This window comes from Diceros bicornis, chromosome 28, assembly GCF_020826845.1.
Source record: "Diceros bicornis minor isolate mBicDic1 chromosome 28, mDicBic1.mat.cur, whole genome shotgun sequence".
Classification (NCBI taxonomy): Eukaryota; Metazoa; Chordata; class Mammalia; order Perissodactyla; family Rhinocerotidae; genus Diceros; species Diceros bicornis.
In genome coordinates, this window is record NC_080767.1 from 32260095 (window position 1) to 32284307 (window position 24213).

The 24213-nt window shown below is 44.2% G+C and overlaps 1 protein-coding gene across 4 annotated transcripts in view; it reads right to left on the reverse strand.

Annotated features, from left to right (window-relative positions):
- The window catches only part of DENND1A (DENN domain containing 1A), a 502861-nt gene that overhangs the window by 148493 nt on the left and 330155 nt on the right, over positions 1-24213 (reverse strand). For all 4 annotated transcript variants that reach the window (XM_058524001.1, XM_058524002.1, XM_058524003.1 and 1 more), the window contains one exon: positions 13110-13235. In XM_058524001.1, the coding sequence (XP_058379984.1) occupies positions 13110-13235 (126 nt within the window). The remainder of the gene's footprint in view (positions 1-13109; positions 13236-24213) is intronic.

The following is a 24213-nucleotide window of genomic DNA, read 5'->3' on the forward strand; positions in this document are numbered from 1 at the left end:
CCTACTCCAACGCCCCCAGGAAGTGAATATATTAAGAAATTAGACATCTACTAGGTAATAATTGCTAGCCAATAAAACATCAGCCAATTCACTGAAGTTTGGAGTAGTTGATCAACATATGTGGATTTCCAATACTCCTGTTAGCTCCAGGCTAAGCCCCAAAAGTTTTAAATACCCTGCTCTTGCTTCATTATAAAATAGAAACTAGCCAGGCATAAGTCAAGGAAGCCTTGTGAAGTAGGAAGCCCTGTTAAGTAGATTCTCTTCCCTATTTCACGGTTGAGGAAATAAGGTTCAGAAAGGTATAGTAACTTACCTAGAGTCACACAGCTGAGAAGAGGCAGATTCCAGGTTGGTACCAGGTCTAACTTTAAGTCAACGGGCTTTTAACCTCACATGTTGCTTATTATTTGCCGGGGGTGGGGGTTGGGCGGTCACTGCACAGCCTTAATATCTGGGATCTGGTAGTGCTGGTTCTGAGCCTGTCTGACCTCAGACCCACTCTCTACTCTTCTGCTCTCTTCTGCATAGAAGGGAGGCTGAGTTCCCTGGGCTCCCAGGTCAGCTGGTTTCCTGCTTGGTTTGGCACATGTGAGGCCCTGGTGAGCGATTAGGAGGATGGAAGGGAGAGGCTGAGTGTTTCTCCTCTCTTTCTCTGCGTGGGTGGGTTGTCCAGCAGCAGTTTCCCTCCCCGCTGACTCAAGCGTCTACTGCTCAGATGCGCAGCTTCCAGCTTTAGTCTGGTGACCCTGGCCCTGGACTCAGGACCACCACTTCTGCTATTGCTAATCTCTGGATTACCTCTTTGCCCTCTTCTGAGTCTCAGCTCCTTGGTTATCAGTTGGAGAACCATTTCCTTGAATTATTTTCCCTCTTGTAAACACCTGAAGTGGTTTCTGTTATCCTGGTTAGGTCCTGACTGACACACTGATCAAGTTGCTGGACCGAGGGGACCAATTGGCAGCCTGTGGTCCTGAGCTAAGAAAGCTGAATGATGGCTGGGCTCTGTCTCAAGACCACCTGTTGGCCACAAACCTCTGTCTGGCCAGACAAGAAACACTTTGAAAGAGGAACATGCTTTTCTTTTACTGAGGTTCATAGCAATGAGGCTGTGGTAGAATGAACACAGTATCCTAATTCCATAGCCTTAGAGCAAGAAAAATTCATCATCAGTCATTAGCTACAGCAGCATTTCCCAAACTGTGGTGAGCAGTGGATGCATGGAATGTTAAGAGGTCTTTTGTGGGGGAAAAGGGTTTTGAAAAATGCTGGATTAAACAAAGTTAACTAGATTTCTTTACAGCAGGGCTTCAGTAACGTGCATTGTAAATATCTTTAAAAAAAAAAAAAGAGTTAACAGTATGCAATATGCGACAATCCCAAATTTTATATGATCAGAAAACATATTGACACCTTGTGGACCTAACATTTCAAGGAACACTGTTCTAGAAATGCTGGTTTATGGTATTAGTGCTAAAACCCTTTTGTGGCCTTCTAGGTCGTTCACGGACAGGAGCTGACCCCTTCTCCACCTCATCCTTAGCCACACTCCTTCTTCCTATCTGTGCTCCAGCCACATGACTGCTCACAGTACCTAGCTGGGCTGTGTAGTTTCAAGGCCCCCCACCTTTGCATGAGCTCCTTTCTGCCCCTGCACCTGCAGAACTGCAGCTCCTTCTGGAATGCATCATCCCAGGTGCAGCCTTCCCTGGGAAGCTTTCCCTCAGCATCCAGGTGGAAGTGACTCGTCCTGCACTCGGACCACCTTGTACCACATTCTACGACAGCAGTGACCACACCTTAGTGCAACTCTCTGTCTCTGCCCTGCACCATCCTTAAGAACAGTGACTGAGTCTCATTTTTCAGTGTGTGCAAGCCAGTGCCCAGGGCAGGGTGGTCACCCAGGCAGCTTTGCGGGGGGAACAAGTCCCGATGATTTTAAATAGTTGTATCATTTCCTGCTATCAAGGCTGGATTATAATCGACTTAAAATTCACATTAAATCAAAGTTCCATTGTTATGATGATCCCTAATAAATTAACCATTATATTAGTATAGTTACTTTTATTATAATGAAAATAACTGATTTTTTAAAAATCGTAAAATCAACTGAAACACAACTACCGTGAAGAAAGCTTAGCACCTGGATTAACACTGCCACGAGAAAGCTCACCACTAGGTGTCAGCCCAGGAAAAGAGGAGGGAGGCCTGCACTGGCAAATGTTTCACTTTTTCATCCAATTATCATCATAAATATCAAATATTTAAACAACAAAATATTAGGCAATTAAAATTATCTATTGAAGGAATGTTTTTTAAAAGATATCTAAAATTTTGACATTTCCCCTTTGCAAAATAGTTTATAAATGGTGTTGGTTTAACCTGTATTTTTCAAGAAACAATTGCACCGATTAGAGACATTGACTCTGAAGAGGAGACCAGCTCAGTTTTCTTCTGAAATGCCCTCAAATTGTACATAACATGGACCATATGGTAATCAACGTTGTGGCAAGTGGTCAGACGAAAGAGCATGGCTGCTAGAATCAGGCAGATGGAGGCTCCGAATCCTGGCTCTGCCACTTCTTAAAAATGTGACACAACCTTGGTTTCAATCAGTAAAATGGGGCTACACCACTCGCTCTATATGGGGACTGTAAAAATCAAATAAGGGAATATATGTAAAGAGTCTAGCATATAATAAATGCTTCATATTATTTTCTTTTTTCTTGAGACTAAGTCTTGATTCAATTAACAAAACTGTTTCAGCTCTCAAAAAACGAAAGATGTTATAACTAAGGACTATTATAATTTCACTCACTCCACAGATAATTATTGAGCACCTTCTACGTGTCAGGCTCTGTGCCGGGGACACATGAGTAATCACAACCCTCCACTGCATTCCAGAGCAGGCTTCCATTTCTCTGAGAAAGAGCAGCATGAGAGTGAATGTGTTGTACCTGTATATTTCTGAGAATGTATCCATACCCCATAGAAACTCAGTATGGAGGCATGTCCAAGGTGGTGGGTAGAAGGAAGGAAATCTACATTTTTTCCTCTAATCATCATCAATACCATAACGTCCTTCCATAGAACATTATCGCTCCATCTTATGGTACTGAGCCTCTACTGTGTGCTGGGGCTAAAACAAAGAAAAAGACAAAATTCTGTTCTTAAGAAGCTCATAGTCTAGCTATGTACGTGAAGTCATATATCACTGTTTCAGGCTCTAAATTGTCAAATGTTATCACTGCTCGAAAATGGATCAGAAAGTTTTCCTTTTCAGAGTTTCATTGAAAAAGGAAAAGACTCTCAAGTGAGATCATTTGACTTAAAACACTGGTAACAGCAACCATTTCTCTCTGCCACTGCTTCCACAAAGATATGGTATTTAAAACTGCCACAATGTATTCAGCTTACTCCACTCATATCGTCATCTCTTGTATCTTCCTAGCTAGAGCTGAATGTTGACTGCACACGGTGATTTCACAGAGAGAGACCCTCTCCAGATCCTGACTGTCTCTGGGGAGCGACTGTGAAGCTGCTGGGTGGTGCCTTTGTTTTACACTTACACACTCATGGTGTGGGGTTTGTGTCAGATTTTCTTCTCATGCTCTAAGATGAAGCCGTGATTTTTTTTTTTAACTAAGCATCTATATTGTGCAACACTGAAATATGATCACCAGTCTTTCTGATGCATAGCATGGTAAAACACGTATCACTCATTGATTTGTTCATCCATTCATTCAACAAACATTCAACGAGAATTTATTAAATATTAGACTATGCGAGGGACACCAAGGAGTACAAAACATGGTCCCATCCCATCGGAGCAAAGTAAGACAGGATTATCAAATGAGATCAAGTTACAGCCTAGAATTCCTCCTGGATAGTCTAAGATACACTAGCTGTGTTTTATTTTTCAAGTATCTTAGAACATATGGGAATTTCATTTTGATCATATTCAGTGATGCTCTTTGAAATCATTCAGTTAAGCTTGATCATCCTGTTTAAGTGGATTTCCTGCCAGTTCTCATCTTCTCTCACTTAAGGACCTACTTTTTACTTAGGCAGTCTACTTCTAGAACAATGGTTCTCAGTTTAGCGAGCATTCACTGTGTGGCTCCAAGGTGCCAGGACTCCCAAACTGTGACCAACATCAGTGCCCCTGGGAGGTGAGTGGTGGAGATTTCGTGCCAAGACCAAACAATGGTCATCTTCTCCCAATAGACAAAAAAAGTTCTGATGAAATAGAAAAAAAGATTCTCAATTATATTTTCTCTTATGTATATTTAAAATTGACTATAATGCATTTCTTAATTTTAAACCCTTGGTACCTACCACCTCCATTTGCCTGTAAGTGCTGGTGAGCAATAACATGAATGAATAACTATCAAATAAATATTGAAGGAAATAATTAAATATGTGATTTCTTATACATCCTTTATGTATCATTTGAGATTAAAGCAAAACTTTCACAGTTACTTCAAAATATAGGAATAAACGAACCAGAATCTCATTGTGTTTTGAATAGTTTCAGGTAGTCGGACACTTGCTGAACAAGTACGGCCACCACTGGTTCTAGAACATGGCAGTCTCACTCTCCTCCTTTACCTCTTGTCACCCAGGAATGGTCATTATCATTTGGTTGATGTCTACTATCAGCAAAAACACTGTGCTGGTGTTTTACACACATCATTGCTATTTTTCTCAATAGTCCTATAAGGTAGGCATTATTTCCATTTTACAGATGAGAAAATTGAGGCTCAGAGGGTTAAGTGACTTCCAAGGTCATCTTCTGACAGACGGCAGAGCCATGATTAAAACCCAGGTGATTCCAAAGACTACACTTTTTCTATCACACTCAGTGGCTTCCTTAGCCACTTAGAGCCACAGAGTTACAGTGGTGGTCCCCAGAGTCCCAGTGGTGGGAGTGCTTCCCCTTGTGCCTTCTTCATTCCCAGGACAAGATCCTATGACTTGAGAGGAACACTAAAATGAAAAGAAGTGGTAAACAGTAAGTTATCAGCCCCTTTTCTAATCCACCATAGATGCCTGCTGTCAACGTATCTCTTTAGTACAGGCCTGTAGGTTTTGGCTATACTTCCCTATCTGCTTGCCTAAAATAAACTGGAAAAGAAGAAAATCTTTCACAAACTTTTCCTACAGAATATTCATAGGTACACATCCATGCTTCACAAACATACCAACGTCCACTTAAAAAACATGGGCTCTGTGTGAAAAACAATTTGTTGCTTACTCAAAAAATTAAACATAAAATTACCATATGACCCAGCAATTCCACTCCTAGGTGTATATCCCAAAGAACTGAAAGTAGGGACTCAAACAGATACTTGTATAGAAATATTCATAACAGCATTATTCACAACAGCCAATAGGTGGAAACAGCCCAAGTATCCATCAGCAGATGAATGGATAAACAAAATGTGGTATGCACATACAGTAGAATATTATTCAACCTTAAAAAGGGATGAAGTTCTGAACATGCTACAATGTGGATGAACCTTGAAAACATTATGCTAGGTGAAATAAGCCAGACACAAAAGGAGAAATACGGTATAATTCTGCTTATATGAAATATCTAAAATAGGCAAATTCATAGAGATTGAAAATAGATCAGAGGTTACCAAGGGCTGTGGGGATGGGGAATTACTGCTTAATAGGTACAGAGTTCTGTTTGGGATGATGAAAAGTTTTAAAAATAGTGATGGTGCTTGTAAAACATTGTGAATATAATTAATGCCACTGAATTGTATACTTAACAATGGTTAAAATGGCAAATTTTATGGATTTAAAATTAAAATTTAAAAATATTTAAAAAAAAAAAAAAAAAAGCATGGGCTCTGAGGACAGACGTGGGTTTGGCTCCCAGCCCACCATTCCCAAGCTGTGTGGAGAACCCGAGAGCCAGCACAGAGGCACCACACCAGCCCCTTCCAGGCTTCATCTCAGTCCCCTTTTCCCCTGGTTTCCTCACTTCTCATCTCTTGTCTTGCTGTACTGTATATTGTTTTAAGCTTCCTCTAACCGTTTTTAGCACTAGATGTAGGCACTCACAAATCAGTAATATCCTTATATATGTCTGGGTATCCTTCGCTCGCCTACGTGGAGGGCAAGGAGCGCACCCCATGAAGGTTCTTCATTCTTTCCATTTTGAGCTGCTCTTAGGCTGAGTCAATGGAAATCTGCTTCCTTACCATGTTGTGACAAGCCGGCACCCACAGTCAGGATCCTGCAACAGACTTGTATTTCTTCTACTCAGAAGGCTTCAAAATATAGCATTTCAAAGCATTATTCACAAAGATGTTTAGTGGGATATTAATTATAATACCAAAAGATTCAAAGCAACCTAAATGTCCCACATGAGAAAGTGGTTAAGGAAATTATGGTAGCTGTACTTGATAGAATGTTCTGCAGCTATGTAAAAATGCATATGATATAATGTCAAATGGAGGAGAACCAAACTTTTAACTTAGATTTGACAGCAGCTATGTAAACACTTTGCATAACAGAAAATAACTAAAGAGAATATACAAAAGGTAGCTGAGGTAGTTGTGTTAGTTCAGTGGGACTATGGTAATGTTTTAATTTTTCTAGTTTCTAAATATTTTTATATTTTCTGTTACACTAAAAACACATATAAATACAGTTGTTGTTTTTTAAACCACGAGATCAATGGTGTTACTCAGCCAGGAGACAGATATATACGGTGTTTTTCCGACCTGCTCAACACAGCCTCGTCCGTTCATGCTTGAAAGCCAGGCTATCAATCTGCTTTTATCTTAACTTCTCTGTCTTCAAGGGGTTTTAGGCGGATAAATATGATTCAGCAGAATCATGTGCAAAATCAGGCGCTGTAAGGTGGATGACGCCGCGTACCCACAGCTGCATCTGGAAGCTGGGTCTCTTGGAATGGACTAGGCAAGCAGGACTGGAGGAGCCGGCTGCTGCCTTTACAGCCTCCTTCACAGCACACCGACTGGCTGTTTACTGCCCCTACCTCAGCATTCGCTCCCTGTGGGCAGGCGCTGTGCTCCATTCATCCTGGGGAAGCCCAGCCAGGAGGCTGACCCAGAAAGAGCCGCGCAAGCTTGTTGCACAAACAACTCTCATAGTGCTCCGTCTACACTGGCCTTTCCACAGATGCTGGCACAGAACAGGATGCATCTTAAAGAGCCAATATCCATCAGTTTGCTCTTTGATCTAACATTTACCAAGGACCTGCAGTGAGCCAGACAGTGGAAACAAGCACCTTCACATATACTGTGTTAAGACGACTCCATGTAGCATGAGCTATGAAATAAGAAACTCCGAATAGAAAAAGAGATGAAATTAAAGGACACAAGCCTATTTTGGAAAGTTCTGTAAAACTGAGGCCATTGTGCTGTGAAATGTCTTTCAAAGAGAGGGTGGTAGGTTAGTTTTATTCAGATTTCATGATGATATAGTTTTAAACAAAGGAGTGAGGTGAAAGTAAGATTCTTTTTAAAATTCATTCGTTTTCCCCAGGAGAGAGAAAAGGGAACATTCAAGGCAAATTCAAGAACCACACTGCTATACACATCCTCCAAAAGTTGCAATCTTCCACCAAGCAGAGAAAGGATCCTTGGCCTGGCAATTAAAATCATTTGTCTTTTATCCCTTTCTTGCCAAAAAGGACCCCAGCCCTAACTAGTTAATCCCTAACACACACTGCTACTCCCAGAGTTGCCTGGCAACTGCCAGGAGGCGTGTCAGAGAGCAAGAAAGGCCTAAATAAATGAGCTGGAGCCTGGGCTGCCGCCTGACATGGATAAAGGGGTTTTTCCGAATGGGGCTGCCTGGCTGCTTGTGGTTCTGTCACTTAAGCGGAGAAGAACAAGTTGGCTTAGCCGACTGCGGCTTTGCACCTGATATTCTCTGGGTGACTGAAAAATGGGTCACATGCCCTTGTGATTTGCAGACACTCTCCCCTCTGCCAGGCAGCAGCAACCTCCCAAGCTCAAGACAGGACAGGATGCAATGTGTGCACACTGAACAGAGGCTGGGGGCCCACCCTAGCCTCACACACATCTCTGTTCCTTCATTTCTTTTCCCATTCTTCCATCTGCTGTTCCCAAATACACTCACTGATGCCTACACTATGCCGTGACCTGTGCCCGGTGCTGGAAACGCAGAAAGAAGAGTCGTTAATGTGGAACATGAGGAAACCAGAACAAAGACAGGCACGGGGGTGTGCTGGAAGGAACCTGGGTTTTGGAGTCAGGCCGACCTGAGTCTGCCTGCTGGCTCTACTATCTACCAGGAAGTCACCAGCAATCGCAGCCGTTATCCCCTATCTGCAGAATGGATAGGAAGGGGCAGTCATGGGGAATTACTGAGATCATGGATGCAAAGCACTCCGAGGTGAACAGAGTTTCAACCCTGTGGGAGGCTGCTGAGCTGGTAGGAGACTTGGCTGTAGTGGGACACCCTTGGCATCCCACTTTCTGACCCTCAGGAGACCCTTTTGAAATAATTCACCTCGCCCCAAAGAGAGACACCACCAGTGAGCCAAGACAGGCCCTCCTACCCTGGGACAGGCACACAGCAGAGGGCATGGATGGAGAGGAGCAGCCCAGCTCCGGCACACGGCTGGGCCTCAGCAAGAAGGCTGCCTTCTTCCCTCCCGGCACGGGAAAGAGGACCAAGCTTGAGACTCCCCAGCCAGCTGATTTTCCAGTAGGAAAGAAAAAACAAAGGACCAAGGAACTAATCTCAAGTAAGCTCTGGGCTGTGGAGGAGTTGCCCATCTCCGCCTCTCAGGCTGGGGCTCGCCCCTCCCCACAGAGCCAGGCGGGGCATCGAGGGGCTCAGCAGGAGCTGTCCCCCAAGCTGCTCCGGGAGCAGAGTAGAAAGGAGCTCTATCAAGCCTGTCATGTTTCATGTTTTAAAAAACGAAAACTCTGTGACTTTGCAGTAACCTGAGTCCTATGACTGCACCCGCTGGCCCTGGGTGGGAAGCCAGCACACCACAGCAGTGTGGTGCACACTGTGGGCATGCCACTAAGCAGCGTCACACTGGCGTGCCCTCTGCACGCATGCACACTCCTCCCGGCCCTTTACCCTGCAGGTTCTCTTCGCCCTCAGCCGCGGGCTGTTCTCCACACTGCCGGCTGCTGCTCGGGCCCTGCCCTGTAATCTGCCTCAGAGGCTCTCCCCTCCAGGCTACCACCTGTTTCTGGCCACGGGCTTTCTCCTTCGCCTTGCGAATCAAAGGCCTTACATGTACTCCGATCCTCTGACCCAGTCAATCCACGTCAGGGATTCTGCCTAAGGAAATAATTCAGACCATGTACGAAGATTTATATAAAAATGTTCACCACAGTGTAGTTTAAGATGGTGAAACATTACCAACAATCAAAAGGCCCAGTGTTAGGACAACGTGGTGACCCTCGGCACTGATTTCAGATGGCGGGAACCTGATAAAAATCTCTGTAAGTGGGGCCCAGACATTTGCCATTTTAAAAGCCCCACAGGTGATTCTGATCCACAGCCAAGGCTGAGAACCACTGGGGTCACCCGATGGGATACGTGCAGCCATTATAAATGACGTTTAAGAAGAGTTTTTATATGACGTGAAAAATGCTTACAACATATTAAAAGGCAAAACAACGGGGAACTGGATTGCTTTGCTAGGAATATCTCAACTGCCTAAAAGTAAAAAACCAAAAAACCTAAACAAAATGAAACAAAAACAATCCCCAAGCCCTAGAACCTAGATGGAAACATGCTAACACATTACCCTAACTCCAGATGATAGGATTATGGGTGCTTTCTCATTTTTAGACCTCTGTTACTTTAAACATTTTTACCACGAGCAGCTGCTATTTTTATAACCAGAGAAACAACCAGAAGACAAGTGGCCCAGGGGGAGGCTGCCCTATCCCCTCAGCACTGTGCTGCCCGCCACCCGGCAGGGTCACCCAGGCACCACTCCCCCCAGCCATGAGGCTGCCACCCCACACCACTCACCCCTTCTCAGGCTCACATGTACTTTGCAGTCCTTACTTTAATTAATTTCCCACAATCTTGTATGGGAAGTGTTGTTATCCCATTTTTTGGATGAGGAGAATTGGCTAGAATTAAATCTGTGGTTTAAAGACCATCTAGGTAGCATGGTGATGACGCTTGGCCAGAAAATTTCAGGCCCTCTAGCTTCCCTCCTGGCCTGACAGAAAACAGTTACCCGGTACAGAGGAATAGGACTGAAAGCACAGCAGATCTGCCATATTTTGTTGATTCTAAGATACAAATTTCTTCACGTTGTAACAGCTCTGAAAGCTGGATGTGTCTTACCATTGATGGCATCCTTCAGTTATAACTGGCAGCAGTATTTCTTAATGGTACATCTTAAGATTGAATGGCAGCTTCGATTCAATGAAGTATACCATGTTAGAACCAAACTCACCATCCTATCCTCAAAACGATAATTTTAATGGCTACATAATATTCTATCATATGGATGTACTTTAATTTACTTAACCAGTTGCCTATTACGAACACTTAGTCTGTTGCAACTTTTTACCATTATAAGTACTGCTACTGGGAACACCTCAGCATTGCACTTTCCCTTTTTCTACTATGTGTGTCATTATCATCCCCTCCCAGGCTCCAAATCTTGGGAAACATTTTGACATTTCTCACCCCTTGTCTCCCATATTTTATCCATCACTGAGTCTAGGATTTCTTCTTCATGGAACTTTTTCCTGGCATAACCACTGGAGGGCTCTCTTCTGAGTTCCCCTAACAGGTCTCTCTGCTACCAGGGTCCCTTTCAGTCCATTGCTGTATTTGTGTTCAGACATGACTTCAGTCACATGCATCTCTGCTCAAAAACTGATACTCCCTACAGGAAGAAGTTCACACTCCTAGCCTGGCATCCAAGGATCTCTCAAATCTGGCTCCAACTTCTCCTGCAGCCCCATCTCCCCACCCAAACCCATGACTCCAGACAAAGTGGCCATGAGGGGTCCTACTTCCAAGCCTTTGCTCACTCAATTAACCCCACACCCACTACAGGAAGGGATGCTTCTGTCTTTCTTTTTCCAAACCTTACCTATCAGACCCAGGTCAAGTTTCACCTCTTCTATGAAATGTTTTATGGCTCATTTGATCCTTATAACCATGTGGAGATATAGAACGGTAGGTATTCTTAGCCTCATCTCACAGGTGAAGGAACTGAAGTTTAAAGAGATTAAGCGGTTTGCTCAAGGTCATATGGCTTAGAAGCAGGGCCCGACTTTAAACTCCAGGGCTTCTGGCCTTAAATCCAGGGCGTTTCAGCGCAAGTACAATCATAAACATCTCTGGAGGTGCAACTCGTGCCCAGATCACATACTCAGCAACACGTGCCAAGATTCATAGCCTCTGGGATCTGGACATATACACGACAACAATGAGATCATTGTTAAGAGCAGAAATCCTTCATGTCTGTCGGTTCTTGGCAAGCCAAGGAAAGGTCTAGGCCAGTTGTCCTATTCCCATTTTAGAGGTGGGAAGACACCAGTATTTTCCTTGAATTATGCCAGCTCTTAAAACAGCACTGAACCTGACTGGTTTGGCTGGGCCCAACGTCATGACAAAGAATCAGAGCTGCCTCACTTGGAGACAAGTAGGACATGGGGGTGTTTTTTCCGCCCAAACAAAACATTCATGTTCTAAGCTGAAGGGCTTCAGAGGACCTGAAGGAAGTATTTCTTAGGAAGTAAAAAGAGAGTACATCCCTTCTGTTATGTGACCATGACATCGCCCGAAGCTGAGGCAGCCTAGAAAGCCAGGCCTAAGTGCCGGATGGAAGACAAGGAATAAGGAGGATGGTGGCACCAGGTTGCTGCTCCCTGAGCACCCACTGCCCCGGCACTTCACGGAGAATATGCCCTGGGTGGAAGGAAAACAAGGTATTTGCTGTTACCCTGTGTTTCCCTTAGATACATGATGGAGTCATAGCGGTAAGAAAATACTTAACAATACACAAGGGTGGCTTATGAGGCAGTGTGACTAAGATTCACTGTCAGAGTCTGCACATGAAATGCATTGCCTGACATCCACTCATCTTTTGTCATTTAATCTAATAAAACGCTGTGGGCTAAAACAAAAACAGAAACAAACACTCCTGGCCCATAGGCAGTGTGACCTTTGCTGGTCCCTGGCTCTCTACTCTGACTAGGCTGGGTGTGGCTGCCATCGCCAGCCTGCTCAGGATCCAGGGAGTTCTGTGCTCCTGAGAGAAAAGGGCTGTCAGCAAGGTTCCCCTCCAACGTTCTCTCCTGTACAGAGAGGCCCAGGTCCCCAGGCCAGTTTCTCCACTCTTCTAGCTGAGAGGCGAAGAGTAGGCTGAGTAGAAAGGCATCAGATGAAAGCATCGCATTGAAAACCTTCTTGGTTTTAGGACAGACCTGATGTCTTCATATCCTCACAACAACTAATCACCTCAACGGGCGAGCAGGGGACACACATGGGGCAACTGAGGCTCAGAAAGGCTGAAGGGCCATGGAGGCGGACAACGTTATTTCCCCGTTCTCGGTGTACTCTGTAGTCATTTACACCAAGACCACTCTGGGAGCCTCTAAGAAGCGAATCCCCAGGGTGCTTTGCTTTCTCAAGTGTGGGGAAGAGGTCTCTTTATGGGAAAAGGACAGTGAGGCATGGTGGGAAATCCTAGGCTTTGGGACCATCTAGCTCCTCCACTGCTTAGCAAGTCATGTCTCCTCTCTGAGCCTCAGTTTCCCCATTTGTAAAGTGGAGATGATCATCACTACCTCACAGGCTTACTGCGACTCCTCAGTGAGAGCAGGTGTGTGTGAAGGGCCAGGCACTGTATTAGTACACAGTCAGTGTTACTGTCCAGAGAGGGGCTGGGTCTTAACATTCACAGGAGCAGTGAGTGCTTCACGCACGGCAGCACAGCTTCCTTGTGCTGAGAGGTAAGGCAAGGGCCCCCCCCCCGCCCCCCACAACCTCCTCTAGGTGAATCCAACAACAAGATGAATCGTGGGTTTGTTGTGGCTCCTGAGGTACATTTCTTAGTCTTGACCAAACACGGATTCGTAACATGCCAAGAAGCTACTCACCGGCTCAATTTTCAGAGCATTTCGGTAGCTGCCAAAGAAAGCGGCCTGGGCCTTGAGGAAGGCTCTGGCCACACCATCACCGGTAGTCGTGGACACCTTCTTCAGTCTGTTCTTCAGTGAAGAGATCTGGTGACGGAGAGAAAGGAGACACAGGCTGAGGGCAGGGTCGGAGGAGGACGGCTGGCAAGCTCGATACATACAGAGCTCTAGAAACCCCTGGGAGGTGGAATGATTTGATACCTTAGCTGCTGGGAGAACAAACATGCAGCCAGTATTAGGGCAGGTTTTTGAAATTTAAATAAATGTTGTTCCTATTAGAGCATATCTAATAAAAACAACACCAAAACCACTTTCTAGGCAGTTACAATGTGCCAGGTGAGTGCTTTCACATAAATTTTCTAATTTAATTCTTTCGATAATCCCGTGAGGAAGGGATTACAAGGGTGAAACAGTCTCTGAGAGGTTAGATTACACGCCTGGAAACAAACCTAAGAAGTGGCCAAGTTGGAATATGAATCGAAGTCTTGTAATCTGAGCCGAGACTACACAAAGATTTTCAGTTCCAATTCCATTCCCTCTTCAAATTACTTACAAATGTTAAAAATGGCTTATTTATAACATATAATATATATTGTTATATACTTCACATCTCATACTCTAGAATAGTGGCAGCTCATAGATATACACTCAACAGGTTAAGACAAAATAGACAAGAAAGCCATGGCAATGGACAAAGAAGCAGTCAGGAATAGATTTAGTATATAAAGGTAAGCCAGGGGCCGGCCCCGTGGCTTAGCAGTTAAGTGCGCGCGCTCTGCTACTGGCGGCCCAGGTTTGGATCCCGGGTGCGCACTGACGCACCGCTTCTCCCGCCATGCTGAGGCCACTTCCCACATACAGCAACTAGCAGGATGTGCAACTATGACATACAACTATCTATTGGGGCTTTGGGGGGAAAAAAAGGAGGAGGATTGGCAATAGATGTTAGCTCAGAGTCAGTCTTCCTCAGCAGAAAGAGGAGGATTAGCATGGATGTTAGCTCAGGGCTGATCTTCCTCACAAAAAAAATAAATAAATAAAGGTAAGCCATAAGGTCTTACACAGTGGCAAGAAATGGACTGTAAATTTGACTTATGAGCCTTCTAGTGGTCAAAGCAAAAAGGGAAATGAGAAATTATGAGATTCCTTGAGTCTGTGCATTACAAACAAACCAGCTGCACAAATGAAAACAGATTTTCCTTAAAGTGAGAACTAAATGAGATTTTTCCTATGAGTCCTCAATGTAGGAATGACTATGATACGATGGCTGCTGCCTTCAGCATCAGAGGCAATATCAAGCTTCCTAGTCTGTTTCTAATATGCCCTTCATTCATCTCAGGATGCCATATTGCACAACTTCTGGGCATTTCCTTCATGCTGTGTTCCATGTGAAAGGTGCCCCTGAAATTGTGCAGTGTGCTGGTCTCAAATCATTCATTTATTCAACAAATATTATTTCCTGAGTGCCAGGGAATATGTTAGGTGTTGAGGATACAGTGTGAGCAAAACCAGACATGAGCCCTGCTCTCATTAGGCTTACATTCTAGTGAGGAAAATACCCATACTGTGACGCTGCTACCGTGAGGAGCCTGTAATCAAGCTCTCCAAGGAGGTCAAGGAAGCCTTCCTGGAGGGAAATAGGCTTGGACTGAGACCTGAAGGATGAGTTGTAGTAGTCAACTCGGCAAGGAGGGGAGGGAACAGTGTACCAAGCACAGGGAACAGCATTTGCAAAGACCCTGTGGTGAGAAGGAGTTCAGAGAACAGAAATAACTGTGGCTTCAAGTGGAGAGAATGAGGGCAATATGGCTTAAAATGAAGCTAGAGAGAAAGGCAGGGATCAGAAGAGATGTGAGTACATTAAGGAATTTTTTCCTTCATCTTGAGAGAAATGTAAAGCTAATGACTGTTTTCAAGCATGCAGGTGACACATCAAGGGCACTTTTCTGGAATCTGTAAGGGGCTTATATACAGGACTATCTAATGGCCTGACATTATTTAAGGATAAAATTTAAGGATAAAATAGAAAATTAGATTCAAGTGGCCCACAAATCACCTACAAATTTTTAATATGAATGAGTGATGACCACTTTTCTGGGCACAGGCTCCACAGCTTTCCCCAGATTCTTAAAGGTGCCTGTGCACCTAAAATAGATCAAGATTCACTGATCTGGGATGGACTACATACACTTCAGAAATGCTCCATGGCATTATTTTTTATTACTAAGCTTCTGATATGGGACTTTTTTATAGCTTACTAAAATACATTTTACATAATTACAAAACTCAATCAATTAAAGGGTATAGTTCAGTGGTTTTTAGTATGTGACAGGGTTGTACAACTGTCACTATTATCTAATTCCAGAACATTTTCATCACCCTAAAAAGAAACCTCATCTTACTGGCAGTCAGTTCTCATTCCCCACCAATTCTCCTCCCCTCCTCCCTCACCCCAGTCCAAGTAACCATTAATCCAGTTTCTGTCTCTATGGATTTGTCTGATCCGGACATTTCATATAAATGGAATCATACAATATGTGGTCTTTTGTCACTGGCTTCTTTCACTTAGCATAATGTTCGTTATGAACAAGATTCATCCACGTTGAAGCACTTATCAGTACACTCTTTTCTTTTTCATGACTGAATAATATTCCATTGTATGGATATATCATATTTTATCTACTCATCAGTTGATGGGCATCTGAGTGTTTCCACTTTATGGCTATTATGAATAAAGCTTCTATGAACATTCATGTACAAACTTTTGTGTGGAGACTGCAGAGATTTTGAGGCAAGAAACTGAATGGCAAAAATCCTCTGTTGCAAGATCTTATAGGACAAAGATAAGCTGAAGGGACACGTGAACTCATGGAGCAAACAGTAAGCCGTAAATAAGTGTTTACTGAGCAGACGGGAAAAATCCTGTGCTGTTGCTGAAGGGGCGTGAACTGAGTGAAGGTGGGGCTGACGTCCTCTCTGAAGAGTCAGAAGTGATGAGAACAGGCCTTGAGGGGGTGGCCACCCCATCTCTGCTCAGAGGTGGGAAAAAGAAAACAATTTTCCTCCAGAAGCAGTTTGGAGTCTGTCAACACCTGGGTGTCAATATCTGGTTATTGTGACCTCTCTCTTCTGGGATGCATGAGCCACAGCACCACAATGGTGGGAGCTCACAAGGAGCAGTGCCCACTTGGCACCGGGACAGACTCTGCCATGGACTTTCAGCTTGAAACAGCAATATGAAAAAGAAACATGCTTTATTAAAATGTTAAAAATATTGCCCACTCCCCACCACCCAAATAATAAAAATCCTGCCCCTCAGAGGGACTAGGATGACACCTCTATCATTTGAAATGGTGCAAGCCACTGTCGTTCTTCTGGCTCCACAAACGCCTTGGGCCACCTGTGCGGCAGATTATTCCTCACTTAACCTGCCCTGGCCTTTCCCTTTCATTCGGGAGGTGTTTAATTACCTTGGATTCACTACGCTGCACTTCAGGTGAGCCTTTGCTAATGGCCTCATTACCATTTTACACAAAGAGGTAGTTGCTGATTGTAACTGAGCAAATACGAGTGTGTGCCTTCCTGCCCGCCCCAGCTGGTCTGAAACCAGCCAAGTGGTCCTGGGCTCTTGGTGCCCCTGTGATCACTTAGGCCAAGACTTCTGAAGACCTCTCCTCACCCTGCAACACGGAGAAGCTTTTGTCAGCACTTCAAACTTTGAAACTTCAAGTATGTGCACATCTGGTAGCTGGTGATAGCATTTGTCCTTTAAATAAAAGTGAGAGAAGAAAATCTAAGGCTGAATAACCCACAGTCATACATCTAAAACTGAACTTGCCCTTAGTACTCCCGGGGATGCTGGTCAGATCATTAACATCGGGGTTCATCAGGCATAATTTGGGAGTGACGGAAATGTCGATGAAGAGAGCTTCCTTTTTTAAACAGCTATCACAGGAGGCAGACAGAAAACAAAGGGAAGAGAGTCTAAAACTGAATTCATCAGCTTCTCTCTAGAGCTCCCCTCCTTCTGCTCTGCCCCATCTTGGTTACTGCAGCATCAGCCAACCAGCCTGCTGGGCCAGATTCGGATGTCAGATCCCATACGTCTTCCTCCCTTCCCACAGCCATTCTCCATGTCTTGTCAACACCACCCCAATATGTTCTGGATCTGCCCTCTCCTCTCAGTGTCCATGACCTTGGCCCTGCACTCTTCAGCTCCATCCAGCCTCTCTGGCCCAGCTTGATGGCATCGATTCCTAGATGCACCTCTCTCCATCAAAATCCTTTAATGCCCCACCCTTGGCCATCACCACCTGCAGAAAAAAAAAATCCCAACTCCTCAGAACAATCTATGAGGCTTTCCTCAATTGGTCTCGCTTTCCTTGGCCCCACTTAATGTGTCATACCCGACTGATACTGAATTGCTATCTAGAAGCATATACTACTGCCCAGCCCATACACATGCTGACAACTCAGACAGAGCTGTCCCTTCCTCTCCTGCTTGTGAACATCTACTCACCCTTTGAAAGACCATCCAAGTGCTCATAAATGGAGGCCTATTAAGTAAATTATACTACAGTACATCCTTATAATGAATTATTGCATAGCTGCTAAAAAGAATATGGCAGTACTCTATGAACTGACATTAAAAGATGTCCACAAAATATTGCCCAACGGGGGCAAAACACTCAAGTTGTAGAGCAACATGTACAGCATGAATCATTTTAAAAATTATATACATACAAAGACATACAAAAACATCTAAAATGCCACGTATCAAGCTTTAACCACGCAGGGATGCTTTCACTTTTTATTTTATGTACTTTGATTGTTTTGATTATCTTTTATAAAAAAGCATGTTACTTTCACAGTAAAGAATTTAAATGAGGTATTTTTTTTAATAGTCAAATTAAACATTGCCTTGGGTTAAGGGAAAGAGAGAATCCGGATGTCCCCTCACGTGTGAAGCCTTCCCTGACCCCTAAGATAGGGTTAATGATGCCCTGTCTGGGCCCCCTTGGACTGCACAGGTGATTCTTCAGCGAGTTGCAGTGTTTACCATCTTTCCTGCTGGACTGTGACTTCCCAGAAGGTCCAGCAGTGCGTGGCCCAGTGTAGTCATTCAGCACTCTCTGCTGAATGAAAGGACAGACAAGTGAGTGTTTCTACATCTTGAAAGGCATTTCCAGTGGCTGAGTCTCTCTGCTTGGAAGAAAGTCCAGGATCCCATTCTCCAGTGATTGAGCATTTGAAGAAACTGGTCTTGGTGGGGAAGGATTGGGGGAGAAATTGATACTCATCCATTCCTCTTCTGCAGAAGGTCATCACTAAGATGCAACCAAAATTGCAAGGAAAATGAACCTCTGGACGCTGAGTGAGTTAAAGTGGACAACTAGACCAGGCTTACACCACACCGCAAACACATGTCCAATAACAAACGCAGTACTCCCCACCCCCACCCCACCCCCGGTTCCTGTTTTACCTGGTCACTGCAGGCTCTACCTCTCGGGTCTCTTCGCTTCAACTGCTCCTCTACCCCCACCACTTCTCAGGCAGTGAAGTGTAGAGCCTGAGTCACATAAGCCTAAGCCTAAGAGTGGAAACCTGGCTTCTCTACTGTCTTAACTTTTCTGAGCTTCAGTTTCCTTTGCTGTAAAGTGAGGTATCTGTAACATGGATACATAGTGAGGATTAAAATATAATGGATGTAGGGGCCGGCCTGGTGGCACAGTGGTTAAGTTTGTGCATTTCGCTTCGGTGGCCTGGGGTTCGCAGGTTCAGATCCCGGGCGCGGACTGACGCACTGCTCGTCAAGCCATGCTGTGGTGGCATCCCATATAAAGTAGAGGAAGATGGGCACGGATGTTAGCCCAGGGCCAGTCTTCCTCAGCAAAAAGAGGAGGATTGGCATGGATGTTAGCCCAGGGCCAGTCTTCCTCTCACACACAAAATATAATGGACGTAAAAGGGATAATGGATGCAGTGGACTGCCTGGCTTTTTGTTTTGTTATTAGTTCAGGTTTCATCCTTTACCTGGACCACTGCAACAGTCTTTCAACTGGTGGGCCTTACTCTATTTTCCTCCAGGTCTAATCCATCCTTTGCATTGAATAATCTTTCTAAAACAAGGAGTTGAATCATATCACTCTTTTCCTCTAAAATTTCAGCAGCTCCATAGTGCTAACATAATAATGTCCAAATTCCTCAGCACAATGTTCAAGGCCTTTCGTGGGCTTGGCTCAAGCTCCATTTTCAACACTGTCTTCTACTCAATTTCACAGGCTGCAAAACCATCCCCAAGCCTGGGATACACTTTATCCCACTCGCTAACAAAACTCTTCCATTAGAATAGAACGCCTCAGGGCCAGCCCCATGGCTTAGCGGTTAAGTGTGCGCGCTCCCCTACTGGTGGCCCGGGTTCGGATCCTGGGCGCGCACGGATGCACCACTTGTCCGGCCATGCTGAGGCATCGTCCCACATACAGCAACTAGAAGGATGTGCAACCATGACATACAACTATCTACTGGGGCTTTGGGGAGAAAAAGGTAAAAAAAAAAAAAGGAGGAGGATTGGCAATAGTTGTTAGCTCAGGGCTGGTCTTCCTCAGCAAAAAAAGAGGAGGATTGGCATGGATGTTAGCTCAGGGCTGATCTTCCTCACAAAAAAAAAAAAAAAAGAGAGAGAGAATAAAACGCCTCTGCCTTGCCGTGATGCCTGTGTCAGAACAGACAGCTTTCTCAGGGCACAGTAGCTTGTTCCTTTGCTTGATGCCTGATCTTCGCAGGCCCCATGCTGGAGATGCGCTGGGACCAGAGCTGCATATGAGCAAGGCCTAGCTCTCGAGGGCTTGCAGTCAAGCTCCCCCAGCCCAGCCACAAGTGAGCTTACTACTACTTCAAAAGGGGCTCTTGTATTTTATACATCATCAAGCTATTATTTAGTCTTTTATATAATCAGCAGTTTACATATCTTCCTCCCCACTAGAATGAAAATAACCCTTGCAATTCACATCAGCACTCAACAAGTACAGGTTTATTTCTTTATCACTTGGTTGCAACTTGCAGGGGGAGGGGAGAATAAGTATGGCATAATGTTCACCTATCCACCTCTAAGACATTCCTATCCACCTCTTTCCATCAGTGCTGGCACCTTGCGATCTTTCAGCAGCCTCCCCATTGCTGTGAGGATAAAGACTAAAGTCCTATCCCGACCTGCAAGGCCCTGAGAGATGTGGCCACAGCCTCTTTCACAGGGGAGGCTCCTTCATCCCCTCCATGGCGTCAGCCACACCCTCAGGGCTCCAGTCGCACTGGTCTCCCTCACACCCCAAGACCTCTGATGGGCTAATTTCTCTGTCTGGAGCCCTCTCACCACCATCACCCTCTTGCCTAGAATTCAGCACTGTCCAATAGGACTCTCCACAAATCATCTATCATCTGTATTGTCCAATGTGGTGGCTGCAATTGAGCACTTGAAATATGGCTACTGTGACTGAGGAACTGAATTTTTTATTTTATTTCATTTTAATCAATTTAAATAGCCACATGTAGATAGTGGCTACCACACTGGACGACACAGCGCCCTAGATCAATTACTACTCATCCTTCCAAACTCAGCTCAAATATCACTTCCTCAGTCTGACCCCTTCAGACTAAACCTAGATTCCCCCGTTTATACGCTCACTCTACCTCTCTTTTAGAGACACACGGCAACGTGTGTGATGCGTGGCCACGTTCTGTTTCCCGGCTCATTGTGGCCTCATTGTGTATTATTACTGCCTTTCTTGGAGCAGGGGGCCTGGGACAATGAGAGCTGACCCCATAGGAGGTGCTGTGGAATGAATCTTTTTCTTAATAGTCTGACTCCAGAGCCCCTGGTAGAAAACGTTCATAGTAAAGGAGAAGATGGTTAATACTTTCACATAAAGTCTTTCAAGTGAAAACATTTTCTAGGCTTTGAAACATCTCTGCAACAATGTGTAGAAACATCTACTGCAACAATCCAGTAACTGTCTGGATTAGAATGAATGGTCTAGGAAGGCAGGGACCACAGTCAGTGCTAGCACAACACCTCAAGTAGAGACACAGTTCTTCTAAAAGTCTGACTCAAGTCAGTCTGTGCAGGGGCCCCACTTCTCCCCGCCCCCCAGGAGTTGCATTAACTGCTCAGTGGCAGAATTGGAGTTAGAAGATTTTTTGTTGTTGTTGTTACAAATCAGATACCCAGCAGCAGCTGGGGCAATAGAATCACACTTTCCTACCCCCTTTAAAAAATGGCCCTTAAGGAGTAAGGCAAATTGATTCTTCCTTTCCTGAGTAAACTCAAGGCTTTGTTATAAGATTCTCTGGGAAATGTCTGGGTCTGGAGAGGGCAGATGGGGCTACTGCCTTGTTTTCCCATCGTCAGAGGCACATACACATCGGCTCCCTCTGCTACCTTCACACTGGCAATGAAAAATGGACGGCGCATCTACCTATGCCTTAGTTCTTGCCTCAGATTTGAAGCAAAAAGTCTTGATAAGTAAAGGCAATCCCACCCCACTCTCTTTCCCAGTAATAGTTTCTGGGAAAACCAGGAATTCATCAAGAGAAGGGAACAGGAACTAGTATTTCTCAAGCACCCTACTAGGTACAAAATGCCATGGCAGGTGTTTTCATACTCAGCACCATATTAAAATTTCAAAACAACTGGGCTAGGCAGGTGTGGTTACCCCACTATACAGATGAGGAAAGTGAGCCTCAGCCCCATGTCACATGGCTAGTACAGCAAGGGGCAGAGGCCAAAGTCAAGCCCAAGTCTGTCTTATTCCAAGGTCTGGGCTATTCCATTAATTCTCACTGTTGCCAGGATTTCTTAGACCAGCAAATTAGATTTGTCCATGGTGCTGGTTTATTTTTTCCCCAGCTTAATATCTCCACTATCGCTTCCTCTCATTCCTTGCTTTTCTGTTTCTTTCTTGAGAACACAGTTGTACCCTGACCTCAGTTGGCTTTAATTGATTCTTCTGCATCCCATTTTCCCCTCAGAGATCCTGGTTCTCCATGGGGGAGTGGGGACTGTGCTAGTTATGTGGAGCTCCAAGCTGGAGCTGGCTACGACCCTTGGGGCCCAGGTCTCTGCTCCGTCCATTTCTCCTGACATCTCATGGGCTGAGTAGAAGTCAGAAAGTTAGAGGCAAGCATTACAATTCTAAGCAGGTTTTTGTCAGACAGAAGGATCAATTTTCATTATGTGAATGGCTACTTCACTATAAACTGTAACGGCTTTGTTGAGCATCGTAACAACAAACTATCAAGTCCATAGGATGACATTCTTGAAGTAAAAAAGGACAATTTAAAGATAAAAATGAAGGCCCATTTCCCCTATCTGCCAAATAAAGCTCAGCAAGAGTCTCGCACGAATCGGCGCACCCCCGCCCCTCCCACGCGTTCAACCCGAGCACCTCTGCATTTTAAACCGAAACACACAGTAGCAAAGATTTGGGCATTTTTCTCTCTATTTGTAAAACTCATCTTCCTCCAAACACTTTTTTTTGCCCAGAGGAAGTGAAATTGTCTTTGTTTTCTCTATAAAACAATTTAGCTTTAACACCACACACACAGACACCCCCCCCCCCCACATATACACAACACACACACACACACACACACACACACAATTAATGCAGCTGAAAATCCTGCCCAAGCTAAAGGAGGCTACAAGATCTGAGCTCAAAGTAAATGTGTATTTATATCATTAGGTAGTCACTCAACAAAAAGATTATTTCTAACCAAATATGTGCATGCATGTATGCCTACATATGTATGTATCCGGGGGTATTTTCAAAGAAGGGTTTTCTCCCCCATACTTCTAGCAGTTTAGGTTTAAAGGTCAGATTTAAACTATCACCATGTTTCACAATGCAATCTGTGCAGTGCCGCGTAATGAAATGGTTCAGTAAAGGTGCTCGTGGAAATTCTTTTAATTAGGTCTAAGGCTTTTCAGTTGTCAACATGAATAAACCAAGAACCATTCTCTTGCAAACACAATGTGCAAAATAAAAATGTAAGTTACCTTTGAAAAAACAGATATGCACTTGCAAAAGGAAAGTTATACATGTTCTTTACAACATATCCTCCACCAATTTTTTTAAAAAAAGTCAACATCTTTCAACAACAAAATGGACTGCAAATAAAAATATAAAGGAGTTGCTCTATTTCTAACGAACCAGGACACTAATGCCTGGCTCTAACGAAAAGTATTTGGAGGAGGCCTAAAGTTAATCATAATTAAAATGTTTATCAAGAGACTAATGATTTTCTTCAAGAGCAGTTAGATAGACCTTTCCATCTAACTATAATTAATTCTACAGATCTGTGGTTATTTCAGTCAGACATACGACTGTCCCACATTGACTCCCGCAAATTGAATGATATCTATTAAAAATGCACCAAAATGCACTTTTGCCCTCAGCACCACTATTTGAGGCCCAAAAGATGAGCACATTACAGCAGGAACATCATCAAGAGTCCTGCTTTTCAAGCCATGGTGACAAACTAAACTACTTAGAATTGGAATTTTTAGCCATCAGTTCAAAGCTAAATCTAGGGATTGAAATTCGCAAAATGAAAACTTAAAGAAAATGGCAGGTTGCTTGGGGAAGTGGGAGTGTATTTGCATTGAGCTCTGATAGAAAAAGCAAAACTAAATAAATGACCCCAATTCACCTCAGGAGTTCAGATTTAGATGGATAAAAAGCCAACTGGCCTGAGACCTGACATGGAATGGGACAACTCAAATGGAGCAATGGCAGCATGTAATCAACACGTGTAATAAACCAACGCATTGACTGATCAACCAACGAATGTATGTCTAGCAAACCATGAGCATGAGGAGGGTACAATGCCCAACAGTATGTTGATTTACTCTGGGTTCAGACAGACCTGAGTTCAAATCCTGACTCAGCTGCTGGCTATTAGCTGGATGCCTTTAGGCAAGTTACTTAACTTCTTCTCTCCATCTATAATAAAGGGGTAAAGTACCACCTCTTTTTCTGGATTGCTATGTAGATTAGATGTCAAGATT